Below are 17,910 nucleotides of genomic sequence, written 5' to 3'. Positions count from 1 at the left end.
ACAGGCTGATTGGTTTATGGAAGATGCCTTGAGACACCTGCTTTATAGAGCTATAGCTTCTCCACATAGTCTGAGAACGCATGCAGTAGCCTTTAGTTACTGAAAATTTTATTCATTTACTTGACAGAGAGAGAGACAGCAAGAGAAGGAATACAAGCAGGGGGAGCAGGAGAGGGAGAAGCAGATGTCCTGCTGAGCAGGGCACCTGACCTTAGGACCCTGGGATCATGACCTGAGTGGAAGGCAGATGCTTATCTGACTGAGCCACCCAGGCACCTCATGCTGTGTCCTTTAAACACAGATATAAGACATGACGCTCCTTGACATGGATTCTTTTTTTTTTTCTAATGTGAATTCTAATAGAATAACAACTTCAGTGACAAAGTGTATTAAAATTTAATACGCTAGAAAAAGGAATAATGCCTAGGCTGAAATTTTCATTGATAAGATGATTTAATTCTTCAACAGTGTTCTTAACAGAAAAGATTTCAAAGTATAAAAACCACCATCTATAATAAGCTATTAGAAGTGTCTTTCTATATTTAAGATAATGATGCCATCTCAAGGTTAAAATAGAACCACAGAATAATAGAAAAGAAAATACAGAGATCGTCTGGCCCAGCCATCCTATCTTCAGAAGTTTGAAGGCTTAAGTCAGCTAAGATGAAATTGTTCAGAAAACAGACATAAAGCCAGCCCAGTTCAATGACATACATACAGGGCATGCACAGAGCCTGACATGGGAATTGATCTCATGACCCTGAGATCAAGAAAGTTCCCTGAAGCAAAACACTTAGGATACAGGCTATACAGGCACGTAAGAGTGTCTTTTTATATTGGCATCATACCTGTTTCTGGGACAGAACTTGTAAAAGGTTCTGGTTCGTTTGCTGGCCCTGGGCTCTCCTCAAAGGCAGCATTCCCAGGCTCTGCTGCTTTGTGGTTCTGAGACTGGTCGAACCCTTCATAGCGTCCTGCTTGGGTGGTGCGGTTCATACACATGAGTGATATGCCAGCTATCACAATGCTGCAGAACAGGGTGACTGCTGTGATGACCATCTGCCAGTAATGCAAAGAGACATTAGGCCACTTTGCACAATCCCAGCTTGATCACCTTAGTAGCACAACTTAAGGCAATTTTTGTTTGGTGGGAAAGGCAATCTCTCCACAGCTAAAAATGCTCTGGAACAGTGGTTCTCAAAAAGGAGTAAGAATATGAAAGGGAGCAAGTTATTTGAAGAGAAATTAGGATTAAATTAAGAGAAAATAAGATCTCTAGTGGCTTCTTTCACTCTCCATCAATATCACTGGTTTCCTCTGTAAGCAAGCTAAGTGACTGCTTACAGACCTTTTTTATTCAGTTTTTGCTTGCTTTAATATGTCATTCAAGCATACTTCAATGGGAGACACTGTTATGGTAATAATACTAAACATAAATAATTCTGACTAATACTAATTGCATACTAACATATGCCAGCACTGGTCAAAGTCTTTAATACATGTAATCTTGTTTATTCCCACAGCAACCCAATAAAATTCAAAATTATGAAACAAGAAAGAGGATAAGAAATCAAAATCTCTTGAAGGTTTTTTTTTTTTTTTTAAAAGAAAAACATACATCCTTGAGGCTAGCCCTAGAGAATTTTGATCAGCAGGTGCACTATGGCTTCTCAAAAAAACATTTTTCCCCAGGTACTTATTGTTCTGAAATTTATACTTATAAAAGGATTGAAAGTCAAGAACATGGCTTTTATTACTACTGCTGACTTACTAAATAGCTTTAAATTAATCACTCTTTCCTCCAGTGGAGAAAACACAATCCATAAGTGGGTTTAAGATGACCCAATAAGTTTCAAGCATTTGGAAATCATCAGCTAAAAATGGATGTAGACCTATAAAATCTTCACCACAGTTCAAAGTGTGACTTAACAAAGTGATATAGGATCACTAGTGGGATATACAATAAATTGGAATAGATTTTCAAAATAACTTTAATGTAAGTATAGCAAAACACAGGAACAAGGGAAAAAGAGATGTTCACAAGAAAAGAACTGTCAATAACCTCTTCTTACCTGCTCCTTTCCATAGAAGAAGGCTGAGTCAATGCTATCTCCATTATGTTTTCCAGTTATCAGAAGAACACCAACAAGGAGAGCAGGAATTCTGGAATAAGGTTTAGAGAGAGAATGAGACAATGAATAGTAACTGTGTATAGAGAAACATATAGGCAAACAGAAAACTATCCACTTACCCCCAGCCAGATATTATGATGATTCCAACAGGAATTTGTACACTCTCTCTCTTTTTCAAAAGAAACAAAGAAACTGCCAGAAGGCCTAAGAACAAGAAACAGAAATTGAAAGATAGACGGTTACTCTTGATGTTGATCAGACCTTATAGAACTTTAACCAAGCTTATTTCGATGGTAGTCAGGGGTTTAGACCCTAAAATTTACTCTTTCTAAATAAATACTGGCCTCAATATTTTGAAGCATGTTTGTCTCATAATCATTCATGTTTTCCTTCCTGTATTATTTCTTTACTCAAATCTTCTTGTTTTATATGAGAAAGTTTTCAAAAGCTCAAATCAGTTTATTCTTTTGACTGGTGTTGAAATCTATGTATTTGTTTAAAAAATTTTAACTGGATACAAAGCAAGTCTAAAAATAAAACACCCTCACTCTGCCAGTGCTAAGAAAGTACAGGCAATTCTTACCCTGGTTTAGTTTTTGGAAAATGCCCCAAGTCTAAATGATAAAACTTAATACAAATATAATGTGAACTTAATACAAAAACAAATGTTTTAAAACTCTTGAGCGTTCCTTTCATCTTAAATCCAATTATTTATACAAGTAAACATCATTTTCCATAAATTCTATGTAGTAGTAGACTCTTAGAGCTTCAGAGTTGGAAGGAATCATTGTTTGAAATGAACACCTTCATTTTATAGATATGGACACAAGGGTTTGCCCAAGCCACATAGCCAGCAGAGGGCAGAGCAGGACTACAAACTCTATCAGTGTTTCTAATAATCGTCCATGGACCCCTAGGGTTCTTAAGACATATTCTGCAGGATTTAGACATTTCTGTGAGAAATTTTAAGTCTCTTTGGTATATTTTCAATGATAATCATCTAAGATGCCCGTCTTATAACCATAGCACTGTCTCATAATCTCAGAGCCAGCATCTGGTTAAACGGTAAGTTTGAGCCAAGTGAAGGCCAACTATCACAACCCAAGATCCCAGCGAAGGTTCTATGGTAGTCTGAAGAGAGAAACGCAGTGAGATGAACCAGGTCATAAGCCCACACATGAAAGTAAAGGCAAACCACGCTTAAAAAAAAAAAAAAAAAATCCTAACCAGAGGATTGAGTTCCATTTTATATTTCAAGTTGTGATTCAGATTAGCAAAACAAGATCCTTTGTCCTGTCATGAATGTTGCCAATTAGAATTACCGAGTTTGTAACTGGGACTCTTATCTGTGAATCTGCTTCAGTTTTAAAGTTGTTTATTAGCTGTATATAAGGAATTCATACCCAGACCCAAGACCGTACAGATTAAGTAACACTGTGCTAGAATAATACAAATGAACACTGAGGCTCTTGCAAATTGTTTTTTTTTACAGAGAACCCGCAAGTTCAGGAGGTACTTTAATGTCACTGCTCCTTCCTAAATACATTTGTGCCTTCTATAGTTCTAGGTTTTCAACAAGGTACCCAACAGTGTTCTATTATAGCAGTGAGAGCATTCTTCAAAGTCCCAAAGGTCATCATTCTTGCCTTATGCAAAGGCTGGTCTACAAATAGGCCCAGGCTGGTCCTGGATCTCTCCCAGGTTGCTGACAGAAGCTTAGAGTTCCTACCTGAATAGGTTAAACATTTTGGGCCTCACTGAACTCATTTGAAAAACAAAGGACTTACACTATACCACTGTTTCCAAAGCATAAGAGACCATACGAAATTTTTGGACTAGTTTTGTGTTTAACACGCTAGTGAAAAACTAGCACAGGAAACCTGGGATTTTATTACTATAAGGTTCAATTTATTTAAGTTAAAAAAGTGAGTAAATTTTTAGGGAAAAATTTAAAAAAAAGGACAAGTGGCATGCAGATACAGCAAAAATTGTGAAGATGGCAGGCAAATGGGTGAAACTGAAAATGGCTAAACAGGATGATTTAAAACGACACTTCAGGTCTAAAATCCTGTTCTAGCCTAATAATCTCACAGTTGAAGAGCACCTTCACTGGGATCCAGGAATCCAGAACAACGTCTCTAGATAGATTTTGACATGTATGCTTAAAAAGGTTTTTTTTTTTTTTTTTTTTAAGACTTTATTTATTTATTTGACAGAGAGAGACCACAAGTAGGCAGAGAGGGAGGGAAGCAGGCTCCCGCTGAGCAGAGAGCCTGATGCGGGGCTTGATCCCAGGTCCCTGAGATCATGACCTGAGCCGAAGGCAGAGGTCTAACCCACTGAGCCACCCAGGCATCCCTGCTTAAAAAGGTTTTAAAGACACTTGGTGATTTCTGATACAATGATCTATTTGCTGCTCTCCTATTCACATGGTAAACTTAGCCTTAAGAAATGTAAGTATTAGAGATCAAGTTGCCCAACTGTATTTGGGAATAAAAGTCTTTAGGCTCTTTTACTTGACATCTCCTGAAAACTCTTACATTACACAAGATATGTCACCAGCTAGATCCCAAGACCTGGCCTTTATTGCTTATCTGCTTGTACAAACACACATATGCCCCATGTTTTTCCTTGAGTTCTTCTTTCCAGCTTAACTCAGGCAAAAGAACCCATAGGCATAACATCACGTGATGCAAACCGAACTGAGCCCTCAAGCAACAGGTGGTGGAGGCCACCCAGACCGGGTTGAGCAAAACCCCCGCCTTGCACCTGTGCAGGTGGACCACAAGGGACCTCTGGGATGACCAACAATTACCTTTAACCTCCTTCTAGCAATAAAACCCTCTATGGAAGGAGGAGCACAAGCCTCATTTACATAGCATACGATACAGTGCACCTCTCCTTAGGGTGCACGTGTGACCTGATACTCACCTTGACACATATGATGACAAGACTGCTCTCCCTGAATATTCACCCTAACCCTAGACAAAAGGAACCCAGTCACCCTTGCTCAGGGAGCCATAGCTTTGGAAGTTATTCCCCACAATCTCCTCATTTGCTGCAAATAGTTTCCTTTGTGTAACAATTCACCTGGTTTAGCTTCAACATGGGGAGTCGCCAAGGAGCGAGCTCACGGTGGTTTGGTTACAGCTGTTTGCTTTTCAAAACCACACATCTTCTTCTGTTTGCACTGAAGTTTTCATTCCAGAACTCCTCACCACATTGTTGCTTCACTTCAAAAGACTATTGACTTAGATGAGCCCTGCTTTTGATCTCGAAGGCATGAAATCAAAGGCTTGTCCCTCGAAGCCACTTCCTGACACCTGCCTCCTCACAGTGGCTCCAACCAGCCCTACCATGTTACAATTTCCTTTTCTGTGCCATTGTATCAGTTCACATTTGTGGTATGGATACAAAACAGCCACCCAGAATGTTTTGCAAACATACCAGAATGTAGGCATCCAAGGTCAACACTATACTTCAAAATGGCAATATGCTAAAGTGTTTGACTATTTTTTTTGGAGCCAGCTGAAATGAGAAATAGTCTCTCTTACTATGTACTTTTGTATTTCCATACCCTTTTATTCCTTACTTTTCTTGTTCTTCTATAGCCACTTTCCCTGCTGTTTAATAATATAGTTCTTGTTGGCTGCCTACCACATACCAGGCATAAATACCCATATTTCATTTAGTTTTCAAATAACTCTATAAGGTGAAAAAACCCAAAGTCACAGATGGGGAAACTGAGATTGCAAAATTAAGCTATCTGCTGAAGGCAGGGCCAGATTTTTCACTCAGTTTGGTTGGACTCTGATAGTGAGCTCTGGGATATACCTCATGGGCCTCACACTTCCCTGACATTCTCTTCCTCCTTTCTCCACTTGCCTCTAATACCTGATCTCTTGCTGCTTCCAAAAGGGAGCTCTGCTGACCATGGCCAAGAGCCAAAGATCCAGAGGAGAAAGACCATGTGACTGGAACCCCCAGCATCCAAAGTTGAAATGAGGTCCTATTTCTCTATACCATGGAAACGGAACTTGGCTTCACACATTGCCTATGCCAGTGAGCGCAATGGCCTGAGACAATGCATTAGTCCTGAATTACTAGACTTCAAATAGCTTCTCCTGATGGAAGACCTAAATTTCCATTCACGATCCATCTTACCTGTCCATAGGTAGGTGCTATACAGGGAGCTGTACAATAAAACAAACACCAGAATCTGTCCAACAAAATTTTTTTCTTTAACGAAATTCCATATCATCATTCCAGCACAGACAATAGACTGCAGAAAAAATTATGAACAAAGTCAGTCATAGTCATGTGAGTCAGACAAATGTTTTATTCACAGCAAATTCATTATAATTATTCATTTTAAAGCACTGCTGAATAATTAGCTAGTTATACTAAAACTTCAACTTTTATGATAAAAACCCTTCTTATGGTCTTTAACAGTGTACATAATCAATTGAAACAAACATTCTAAATACTAACCTTATATTTAGTAATCGTTTCCATAAAATAATAAAAAATAAAGTAATCGTTTACATAAAAAATGTTAAACGTCTTTGCATTATAATTTGAGTCATGCAAACACTTGACTAGAAGAATAAGATAGTGAGAGAGTTCAATTTTTAATGATTATTTCTATTCAAAGTGCAAAATTATCACCAAATGCCATTATTAGCCTCAACTTTATAAGTTCAAGACATATTGTGGTGTATAATATAATTTAGGGATAAATTAATTGTGATCAAGTTGTAATTAATTGCAATTGGTAAAAAGTGCTTTCAACGTCATAACTGGAAAAACCCAACCAGGTAATTTTCTTCTTTATAGTAGAATAATCAGTGAAAAAAGCATAGTTCTAAGTATCTGCCTACTAACCTGTGCGATGAGTAAATTAGTTGTAAGCATATGTGGAAGCTGTTTGTATTTCTTACTCAAAAGAAGAATAGCCAGAGACCAGATCTTAAAGACAAAAGGTTCAAAGTTATTCAGGTTTCTTAACGTTTGGACTACTTATCAAATAACTCACTGATTGGCGTCTTTAGAGCACTCTCTTTATCCTGGTTCAGAAAGAAATTCCAATATTTTATTTACTTTAATCTGCCTAGTTCCCCAAAGAATATTAAGGCAAATTACCATACCCAAAGTAAAAAAAAAATTTTAAGATTTTATTTATTTATTTGACAGAGAGAGAGATCACAAGTAGGCAGAGAGACAGCAGAGAAAGAGGAGGAAGCAGGCTCCCTGCTGAGCAGAGAGCCCAATGTAGGGCTCCATACCAGGACCCTGCAATCATGACCTGAGCCGAAGGCAGAGGCTTAACCCACTGAGCCACCCAGGCGCCCCCCAAAGTAAAATTAATAGCATGCAGATGCAATAACATGGATGGACCTGCTAGCGGGCCCATCATGCTAAGTGAAATAATAAGTCAGACAGAGAAACACAAATACTATACCATTTCACTTCTGTGTGGAATCCGAATAACAAACCAAATGAACAAACAAAACAAAACAGACATAGACTCATAGATACAGCAAACTGCTGGTCACCAGAGGAGGGAGGAGTAGGGTGGCAGGTGAAACAGGGGAGGTGGACTGAGAAGTACAATTATAAAATAAGTCAGTCCTGGGGATGCAATGTACAACATAGGGAACATGGTCAGTAACATTATAATGACTTCGAACAGTGACAAACGGTGCCTGGGCTTATCATGGGGATCATTTCATAATGTATAAAAGTATCGGATCACCATGATGTATTCCTGAAACTAATTATATGTCATTTATATTTTGGGGAAAACAAAGCATGGAGAGATCCTATTGAAAATTAACTGTTCAAAAATGACAGAGTCAGAAAGCCTAGGTGGCTCAGTCGGTTAAGCATCTGCCTTAAGATTAGGTCATGATCCTGGGATCATGGTCCTTCGATGGAGCCCTGCATCAGGCTCCTTGATCAGCAGGGAGCCTGCTTCTCCCTTTCCCTCTGCCTGCCGCTCCCCGTGTTTGTGCATGCTCTCTAGGTCTCTCTCTGACAAATAAATAGATAAAGTCTTTTTTTAAAAAAATGACAGGGTCTTTAAGAACTAATGCCTTGACCAAGGCCATGTTCTAACTTCCCCCACCTTGGGTGGCTGGGTAGGACACAGGCTCATAGCCAGCTATTCAGAAAAAGATCTTTCGTGGGAGATGCAGTTACTGAACTCTTCTAATTTTTTTTTAAAAGATTTTATTTATTTACTTGACAGAGAGAGTTCACTAGTAGGCAGAGAGGCAGGCAGAGAGAGAAAGAGGAGGAAGCAGGCTCTCCGCGGACCAGAGAGCCCCATGCGGAACTCGATCCCAGGACCCTGAGATCATGACCCGAGCTGAAGGCAGCGGCCTAACCCACTGAGCCACCCAGGCGCCCAACTCTTCTAATTTTGATTCCACCATTGCCTCATGAGGTATCCAAATTCCAGGCAGTCTGACTTCAAACAAAGCATAGAGCCCACCTTGAGACGAACTATCTTACATTCCTCATATTTATCAGGATTGGGTTTCTATTCTCCTTCTAAAGTGGCCAGCTACGAATGCTGGTTGATTTCCTTCTTTCTTCTCCCCTCCCTATCAATCAAAATTCATATCATCCCTCTCCCTAGACTGTCCTCTTGTCGAAGAGCACAGATTTTAAGAATATGTAACAGAAGTGAAATTTCCTAGAAATTACATTAATAACACATTTACTTGTTGTCCACACACACGTTCACCCCCACATCCTTCTTTTAACAGTAAAAGTGTTTTTTTCCCCACCAGAATGCTGCTTGAATTCCATAAGCAACTTGAGCTACAACTCCAGTTGTTAAATGTTTTAGTATTTAATTTGAACTAGATTTATCCAAAAAGCTTCGTTGTCATTAAATGGGTGGTTAGACAATCCCTTCCAACCCCATGATTCTACAATTAGCTAATACCAATAGTATTCGTAGAGTGATCTGCCATTTGCAGATGCTTTTCACATGTATTGTCATATGTAATCCTTAAAAGAACCCATGGAAATAGGTAAAATTAGTATCTCTATTTCCTCGCTGAGAAAACTGCAGCTTAGGAAGGCTGAGATATACGCCTAGTCGGTGATAGGGCCAAAAGCCAGTGCAGGGCTGACTAAATCTCATGCCTCATCTGCTACACAACTCTATCTCTCAGAAGGAAAGACACAACTCAGAAGGCTGATATCACATTTTACGGGCAGGTTTTAGTTTTCTCTATTACATAAGAGATTTTTTAAAATAGATTTTTAAATCCCTAACTTTCTGTTACTAAGCTATTTTCAAACTCATTCTGTGGTTTTCATTCATATTTACAGTGAAATGTACTTACCAAGGAGACAAGGCTGATAATACTTATATCAAAACTAACATTCTGGATGGCATATGCCAATGGCTTAGGGTCCATAGTAGGAAAGGTCAGTAACCAGGCAGAAACGTACATGATTGGTGCAGACACAAATGTGCTTATTACCATCCCTGAGGTTATCTGCAAAAAATGAAATAAAATTGAGAGAAAGGTCATAGTCTCAATAAAACAATGACCCTACACTTTAAATAGTCACAGCCCATCAAGGCTTCTAAAATAAAAGCAAGAGTCACTAAAAAGACATCATAAATTCCAGCATGTTCTCAAATACTATATCCCCCTTTCTGAGAGTCCTTAAACAAAAACACAGTTAAGTTCCTTTGGCTCCTCTTCCACTCTATGCTCAATTAATATTCGCATATAACCAGAACTAGACATCCCAAGCTGATGATTATCTTCTGGGTTCTAGAAAGTAAAGCATAGTAATGATCTAATTAAACTGATGACCAATTTCCTCCCACACTATTTCATAAAATATAGGGCAATAAGATCAATTAAAAAAATTACCATGTAAACATTTTACAGATTAAATAATGGAATTAACCTTTGTTAAACAGTTTAGTTCCTTCAGGTTATATTTTGAAAACATTTAGTGCTATAGATAACATATGCTTAGACACCGTTAATAATTTGGTGTTAATTGATTTTAGCTATTTACTGCAACTGATTATGTGGTGTTTTGCATCTGGTGAATTAACAGTGAATGAAACAGATTTTTTTTAACCCAAATTTCAAAAGTTACCATACTACAAATAAACTTTAGGCTTCAGCAGAAATACAACAATAAAATATTTAAAACTAAAAAAGACTAATGAAAAAAGTTATGGCTGAGAAAAGACCCCAGATTAAGTAATTCTATTACCTGAAGTTACGTGATGCCTCCTTATTTACAATCAAGTAGCTTTCACATATCAAATTCTCATAAAAGAAGACTGATCTCTCTGCTTTAAAAATTCATTTTTCTGCTAACTGTACAATTAAACTTAGAAGGTAGCATATACGTACAATCTCTACTTCCATGTTGAACTGTGTTGCAAAGATAGCCACTCCTGGTGCTACAGGAAAGACACCATACAAAAATGCATAATTTGATAAACTTGTATGGTTCACTATACTGTCGCCCTTGTCCAAGAGTTCCACCATTTCTCTGCACAGAAGTGGGAGCACCAGGCTGAAAAAACAAGAAATGTGTCATTCACTCGATCTCAAAGTACACTGGTCCCCAAGGAGGCGAATGTTTCAGTGAACTTGGCATTATGTTATTCTTCTCCTGCCCAAAAGGTCTATCTATTTGCATGCACATATTCTCTACATGCCTACTTGTGAACATTTTGTAAGAATGAAGAATTCAACTTGAGCCACTTAGGTGTAACAGTATTCTAAAAAGTGTTTTCAACATCAGGGATTAGGAGGAAAAAGACCCTCAGCTTTGGTTCCACAAATAATTTCCTCTCCAAAAATTTTTAAAAGTTGTAACTGTAGCTGCCGTTTCTTGTTTCCTCTACCAGAAAACTGAGATGTTAAAAGAAAACAAAAAGATTGATCATCTAAGCCAACTTTTTTCAAGAAAATTACTAAATTTCTTTTTGGAAAGAACCCCTGGTCTTTATTATGATTTGGGGTTTAAATGGTTCATCTGTTGGTAACAGTGCAGCTCATTTAGATTCTGAAAGCCAATAGAAAAACAAGCATCTTACAATTACCTCTTCATTGCTGTGAAGACAAAAGGGTTGGGCAGAGGGAACTGAAACAGCTGAGGTACAGCAGAAAAGTAGTGAAATCCAGACCTGGTGGAGAGTCAGTTATTAAACAAATCCTTTAGGATTCCATAGAAAGAGCATATAAAGGAAGCCGAGCTAATGAAGCTGTCCTCTAAAAAGAATGAGGCCGGGATTGATAACACTGTCATAGTAGCACCTATGCTCTAGTACAGAATACAAAACTGATCTTACATGTACTTTTTCAATTAGCAATAATCGCGCCTCGGATAAACCTCATTGGCTACGATACTGCCACTGCGCAAAGCTTACACGTACTTTTTAATTTAAAAAATAGATAAAACTATCTAATAGAGATCAAAGACCCAGAAAAAAAGTTTTTTGTTTTTTGTTTTTTGTTTTTTTTTTAGGAAAAAATATTTTTACAATGAAAATATTTAAATATTACTTGTAAGTTGAAGTTGACAATACTATTAACATTAGAACCAGGGGTGCCTGGGTGGCTCAGTGGGTTAAGCCCTTGCCTTTGGTTCTGGTTGTGATCTTGGGTCCTAGGATTGAGTCTCACATCGGGCTCTCTGCTCAGCAGGGAGCCTGCTTCCCTTCCTTTCTCTCTGCCTGCCTCTTTACCTACTTGTGATCTCTGTCAAATAAATAAATAAAATCTTAAAAAACAAACAAACAAACATTAGAACTGTATTTATGACTGTGGCAATATTAATACCTTGTTTCCAAGGAACATAATGCCACACCATAAATAATTTTCAAAAGTTATATTCATTTTTATTATTTTGGGAAAATATAGACCCTATCTCATATTGCACTGCTTTTGTGAATTTAATAGTTTACACAAGGCTAATTTCAACAGTTAAGTATGCCCAAAGTGCGTTGGGGTGGTGTCACAGTAAAATTATGTCCCCTTCACCATGAAGTACAACTCTGTGGCTAATGAACTAAGTAAGCTGAAGAACTGTTGACTAAGGAACTGATATAAACTTTATTTGATAAGCTAGGATCAGATAGTTGAGAATAATCATTTGTATGGACTTCCCTATTTAGAAAGTTCAACCGCCCACAGAATTATAGAATATTTTCCCCAAACTCATGAAAACAAGCTTGCACTCAAAATTATTGTTTTCATCATGACCAACAGGGCTTTAAAAGATTGGAAAACTCAGAAATCCTGTAAAATTTCCTTTAAAAATATGACCAAACTGGGACATTAGGAGATATTAAGTAAGATTATAAAAAAGTTAAAGGGAAACCAATAGTCTTTATCTTCTGGCAGTAAAATGGAAAGAATAACTTACACAGAATAAGGCAGTAACTTTCCACAATATACCAATACCACATTTTCCTTTAAATGACAGCTACTCAGAAGAGAGTATTACTATCAGATTATTTAGGGGAGAAAACAGTTGCAAAAACATCTCAGGAACTGGCTAAACAAGGCTTTCACAAAGTACAGTCCCCAAGTTAAAGAAATGGAACTTACAGTTTAGCTGTGATGAGAAGAATTAGTACAACAAATGCTGACTTCTTCAGTTTCTTTATTTTCCCCACCATTGTAAGACCAAGATAAAATAGAGCTGCTCCCGAGAAAGAATTTGCAAGTCCATCAAGAAAATTTTCCATATATATGGGCACTTTTTGATCAAGAATAAAATTGAAGGCAATGCCAATGAAAACCATAAATACTATTGGGTTCTGTAATACACGCAGAAGTCCAAGTCCCACAATTTTCACTTTGTTTTGAGAAGCATTTTGAGTGTCTTTCCACTTCTGGATTTCACAGAAGATAAATCCTATAGGGTTCAACATCATAAGAGATATTGGCGCCACCAAGTAAATGTACTGGAGATATTCTGGGTATGTGGTTTGATACAAAGCTTCAACTGCAAAACACGAATGAAAATTGCTTTAAAAATGATTACCACAGAAATGCAGTAATATATTATGTACATAATGTTTTCCATGCTTAATTATAACATATTGTAAATTTATATAAGTAGTGCACAATGACCTCATTAGCCTACTTTGAAAAAGTAAATTTTAGTAATAAAGCTTACAAGGAAGAAGAACACACTATATTAAATGATATTTAGCCTATGAAATGATGATCAACTTTAAAAAATTATTGTTAGTGAGGGGTGCCTGGGTGGCTCTGTCAGTTAAGCATCTGACTTCCGCTCAGGTCATGATCTCAAGGTCCTAGGGGACTGAGCCCCATGGCAGGATCTCCGCTCAGTGGGGAGTCTGCTTCTCCCTCTGCTCCTGCTCCCTCCCCTCTCTCCCTCTCGCAAATAAATAAATAAAATCTTTAACAAAATTACTGTTCGTGAGACCCACTAATTTTTACTATGTAGAGGCTAAGACTAGTCTCAAAAAAAGGGCAGAATTGTAGAATCCTTAAAAAAATTTCCAAACACAGGGGCGCCTGGGTGGCTCAGTGGGTTAAAGCCTCTGCCTTCGGCTCAGGTCATGATCTCAGGGTCCTGGGATTGAGCTCCTCATCGGGCTCTCTGCTCAGTGGAGAGCCTGCTTCCCCCTCTCTCTCTGCCTGCCTCTCTGCCTACTTGTGATCTCTGTCTGTTAAATAAATAAAATCTTAAAAAAATTTTTTTTTCAAACACAAATCTAGTAAGGAATTAAACATTTAAGTAGTAATAGCAACAAGGTGATTTGATTCCCTTAGAGAGGTTTCAACTGGAGTGGGGAACCGAAGCCAGAATACCGAGGTTGGGAGAGAGAGTATGAGACAATGAAAGAAATAATGGGCACTGAAGCGATAGAGTCCAAGCTATCGTGGAAAAGAAGCAAAGATGGCAGGTGGCTCTCAGACAAAATGCAGAGGAGTCAGACACAGGAGGTCCCTCCAAAGTCCAAAAATGATGAGTAGTTGGAAGGTCAGGAGTTCAGAGTAAGTCAGATAGTTGAGCTACTGATCTTAATATATCCCAGGTGCCTAGGTCCAAGATGTGCTGTGGGAGTTGGTGGCTAAAAGGGAGTAGAGGAAACATCACTGGAGTTGGAAAAGTCAGGCACTGAAAGGGAGAGGATTTAATGGGTAGTACACATGGATGCTAATGTCAAACTAGATAATGGCAGGGGCATTTGGGCGGCTTAGTCAGTTAAGCATCTGCCTTTGGCTCAGGTCATGATCCCAGGGTCCTGGGACTTAGCTCCATGTCAGGCTCTCTGCTTAGTGGGGAGCCTCTTCTCCCTTTCCCTCTGCCTGCCACTCCCCCTGCTTATACTCTCTTCCTCTCTGTGTCAAATAAATGAATAAAATATTAAAAAAAAAAAAGATAATGGCAAGATTTGGTAGTCTAGAAGACAATGAGCCAATTATTAAAGTCCTCACTAAAGGAGGAGGAATGATCAGAATGAGGTCACCAGATGAGAGCAATGAGGATGAACAGACTAGGTAGGCCATATGAAACCCAAAGAAGTAGTTCCTACGGAAGAGCAGAGAATAACGGCCTAGCAGAGGTACGAGGCGTCTATGAGGATGCCAGCTCTGCCTGCATGTAGGTTGCAGGTGAAGAGAAAATAAGCAGCCTCCATTTGAGAGGAATGAAAAGGAATGAATGCTTTCAGGAAGACCCAGCGAAGATGCTGAAGAATTAGGAATGAAAAGGTGAATCTAAGTAGAGTCATGTGAGTACACATTTAACAAACACAAATTCAACTACGCTCTCTTTTTTCCCCCACAAGGCATGTTCCCAAACACAAACTAAATATATCACTTGTTCATGGAGGAAAAACAATGCAAGAGAAAAAAATCTGGCTGTGTTAGACTTATGAGAAATGGAACAATGTACACAAAGTATGTGTTTTGCATTTTGTGGGCGATTTAAGGGATTTTTCAAGGATGTGACACAACATGATAACTTTGGAACCTAACCAGTGCATAAAATGAGTCTCCCGGCAAGAGGCTAGGTGGGTTGGACTAGACTTCTAGCTGTTTGTTGGTGGACTAGCAGTTGGTGGTTTGGTCTTGAGTTGATCAGAGCAACTTAAGACCCTTGGAGTAAGCAACCTGGTCTCCAGGCACATTTTTGGCAGTGAGTTCCAAAATTCAAGCTAATACGTATAAAGGATGATTCATAGATAATTGGAGGCTGAGAAAGATAGATTAACAACAACAAAAAAGAACAGCCACAATCACTTGCTAAGATAGAGGCAATGATGTGAAAAAATGTAAAAGATTAGATTTCTCAATTTACATTAAGATAAAGTTACACAGGTAGGAAAATATATTTGTTTACTTACTCAGGATACATAAGTTCAGTTAATGTCAAGCACATGTCCGGTACAGTTATGTAACTAGATTATATAACCTTTAGAAGTCTACCTGGTTCTCATTAGCTAAAACCTACCTTTTTGTAGGATTCCACTCCCTTTTTTTCAGCTAAGCACATACTGGGGTCTATAATACCCCTGAAACGAAGCAGAGGCTAAACAAAACATATTCGATTACATAAAATTTCACAAATTCTTCCCATTGATTTCCAACCTAGATATACAAGTTCTGTATCTCTTAGTGGTTTTCTTTCATGTTTCATAAAGTTTCAACTTCTAAGTTAAAAAAAAAAAAAGGCGTCACTTTCGATAACTATTTCTAGACCCGTCCACTCCTTCTGAACAGATATTCCATCTCTAAGAGAAAATCTCAAGTTTTAAAATAGAGAATACACTTTGGAAAAACCTTATGTTTTCTACCTGAGTTCAGGAATTTTCCCAAGTGGCCAAAATAAAATGCATAAGGTGTTTCCTCTGACAACCTTCAGCAGACAAAGCCCCTTAGGCTAATGCTTTTCTCCAGAAATTTACTCTCTCTGCACTCCAGCATTTCATCACCATCTGATAATGGACCATAGATTGTTTTAAAAGCTCAATGCAAGTTTGAGCAGCAGTTTTTTATTATCTACAGCTAATCAACCACTCTATCCAACCACTAAGTCCATTCTTCTTTCCCTGGACCTTTTCTATTTTCTCCTCTTGAGCCACTAGTCAAAAATCTCAAAATTGGATTAATGTGTTTACCAACTTAGATCCTTTTGGTTTTTCTCGACCACTCCCTTGATCCATTTTATTCACTGCTGACAATATCCTCTAAATCTTAACTTTCAAAACATAATGATTTTCCCACAGTTCTTACCTCCCACAAGAACGAGTCAACATGCTGATCATCATGCCCCAACTTCTTGAAGTCTCTCTTTCCTTACCTAAATCTTGCCTACAGTTTAAGGCCTGTCTCAGGTACCAGTGCTTCCCCCTGGTCTTCAGTCTCTGTCCTGGACCTCCTCTGGATGGCTCTGGCTTCTTTTGTTTCCTATTAGTGCCCCTTCATCCCATTCTGACTTCCTTGATGGCATCACTTCAGAGCCCTCAGGTCCCAGCACAGGGCTAAGCAAATCTGTAAATACTTGCTGAATGCAATTAGCACATCAATGAATGTCAAAGTTTTCAAAGTAAAAATATATTTTGTAACACACAGCGATTAATATCTAATTGTTCTCTTTTAGACCTCTTTCTTTTTACACCCATTTTTTTCTTTTTCCACACGCTGAATTTTTTATAAAGCAGGTTACTAGCAGCACATTTTGAGTCAGCTGAACCGGTATATGAAGGTGAAAAAGGCACAATCTAAAGGGAGAACAAAAACTGGGAATAAATAAATATTTGTCAAATCAGAAGAACAGGGCTCAACGTGAAAATTTCAGTCCATTTCTGCCATTCGTTTGCATAATTAAAGTTACATATTTATCTGTGAATTGGCATTGCTTCTATTACCAAGCAAAAGATGGCTTTTTAAATTGACATATATGAAAGCAGTGACCTATACCAACAAATTAGATTTATAATGATTATGTCAACCATTAAGTTCTAATTAATTAACGCTTACAAATAAAGCTCTTGGGGGGAGGAGAGACTCCTACTATGAGGAACTAAAAGACAAAATTAGCCACCCACTGGGGCTCCTATTTTGATTCCTGCCGGGCTTCAATCCCTAGCAAACAACACAAAGACCCAGACAAGATCATTCTATTATTTAATGGCATATGGTTAAATGCTTCATTTCCTTTCTGTTTACAGCTCAAGCACTAGAGCATAATTATGATTAGTCGGGGTACTTATGCTATCAGCATTGTTTGAAGAATAAATTATAGGATTTAACTATGCCTTATTAGTATCTTTTAATGACAGAGGTAGGGAATGATTCTGTTTTGCTGAAATCAACATTTCACCTTGGTAGATTCTTCCTTTCTTCTCGAACTCATAATTCTTAAAGTACCTTTGAAAAGAATTGTTCTAAAAAATAGCGAGCTTCTCTATTAGTCTGTTAAATGCACTGCAGCCTTCTGCCACTTGAATATAGATAAATCATTTGAATATAATTTCATAGGCTTATAGTTGGCATAAAATAGAGAAAAAGGAACCATGAATGTCCTTTCTCTTTATTCATTAGCTTATCTTCTACTGAGCTTTCTCCTGAGTCACCTATAAATTGGACTGATACTGTGGAACAAAAGCAGTCTTAAAAAGGACATTTCTCATAAGATATGATGTTTATCTGTTAACAAAAGAGTGGAAATTCCTGGGAGACATCACACAACAAACAGAAAGAAAGAGTCTTCTCTCCAGAGATAGTCTTCT

The 17,910-nt window shown here is 38.1% G+C and overlaps 1 protein-coding gene and 1 non-coding gene across 3 annotated transcripts in view; both read right to left on the bottom strand.

The window, feature by feature from the left end:
- The window catches only part of GPR155 (G protein-coupled receptor 155), a 42,325-nt gene that overhangs the window by 16,199 nt on the left and 8,216 nt on the right, over positions 1–17,910 (bottom strand). For both annotated transcript variants that reach the window (XM_059166998.1, XM_059166997.1), the window contains exons 3-10: positions 12,743–13,142; positions 10,535–10,700; positions 9,494–9,649; positions 7,017–7,100; positions 6,297–6,414; positions 2,252–2,336; positions 2,073–2,163; positions 849–1,059 (exon numbers count right to left, since the gene is read on the bottom strand). In XM_059166998.1, the coding sequence (XP_059022981.1) occupies positions 849–1,059; positions 2,073–2,163; positions 2,252–2,336; positions 6,297–6,414; positions 7,017–7,100; positions 9,494–9,649; positions 10,535–10,700; positions 12,743–13,142 (1,311 nt within the window). The remainder of the gene's footprint in view (positions 1–848; positions 1,060–2,072; positions 2,164–2,251; positions 2,337–6,296; positions 6,415–7,016; positions 7,101–9,493; positions 9,650–10,534; positions 10,701–12,742; positions 13,143–17,910) is intronic.
- Positions 11,420–11,556, bottom strand: LOC131828258 (U4 spliceosomal RNA). Its single transcript, XR_009352307.1, has one exon. It is a non-coding gene; the product is annotated as a U4 spliceosomal RNA (small nuclear RNA).

Source organism: Mustela lutreola, chromosome 3 (assembly GCF_030435805.1).
Source record: "Mustela lutreola isolate mMusLut2 chromosome 3, mMusLut2.pri, whole genome shotgun sequence".
NCBI lineage: Eukaryota > Metazoa > Chordata > Mammalia > Carnivora > Mustelidae > Mustela > Mustela lutreola.
Note: the sequence above shows the minus strand (reverse complement) of the source record. Positions and strands in the feature narration are given on the sequence as shown.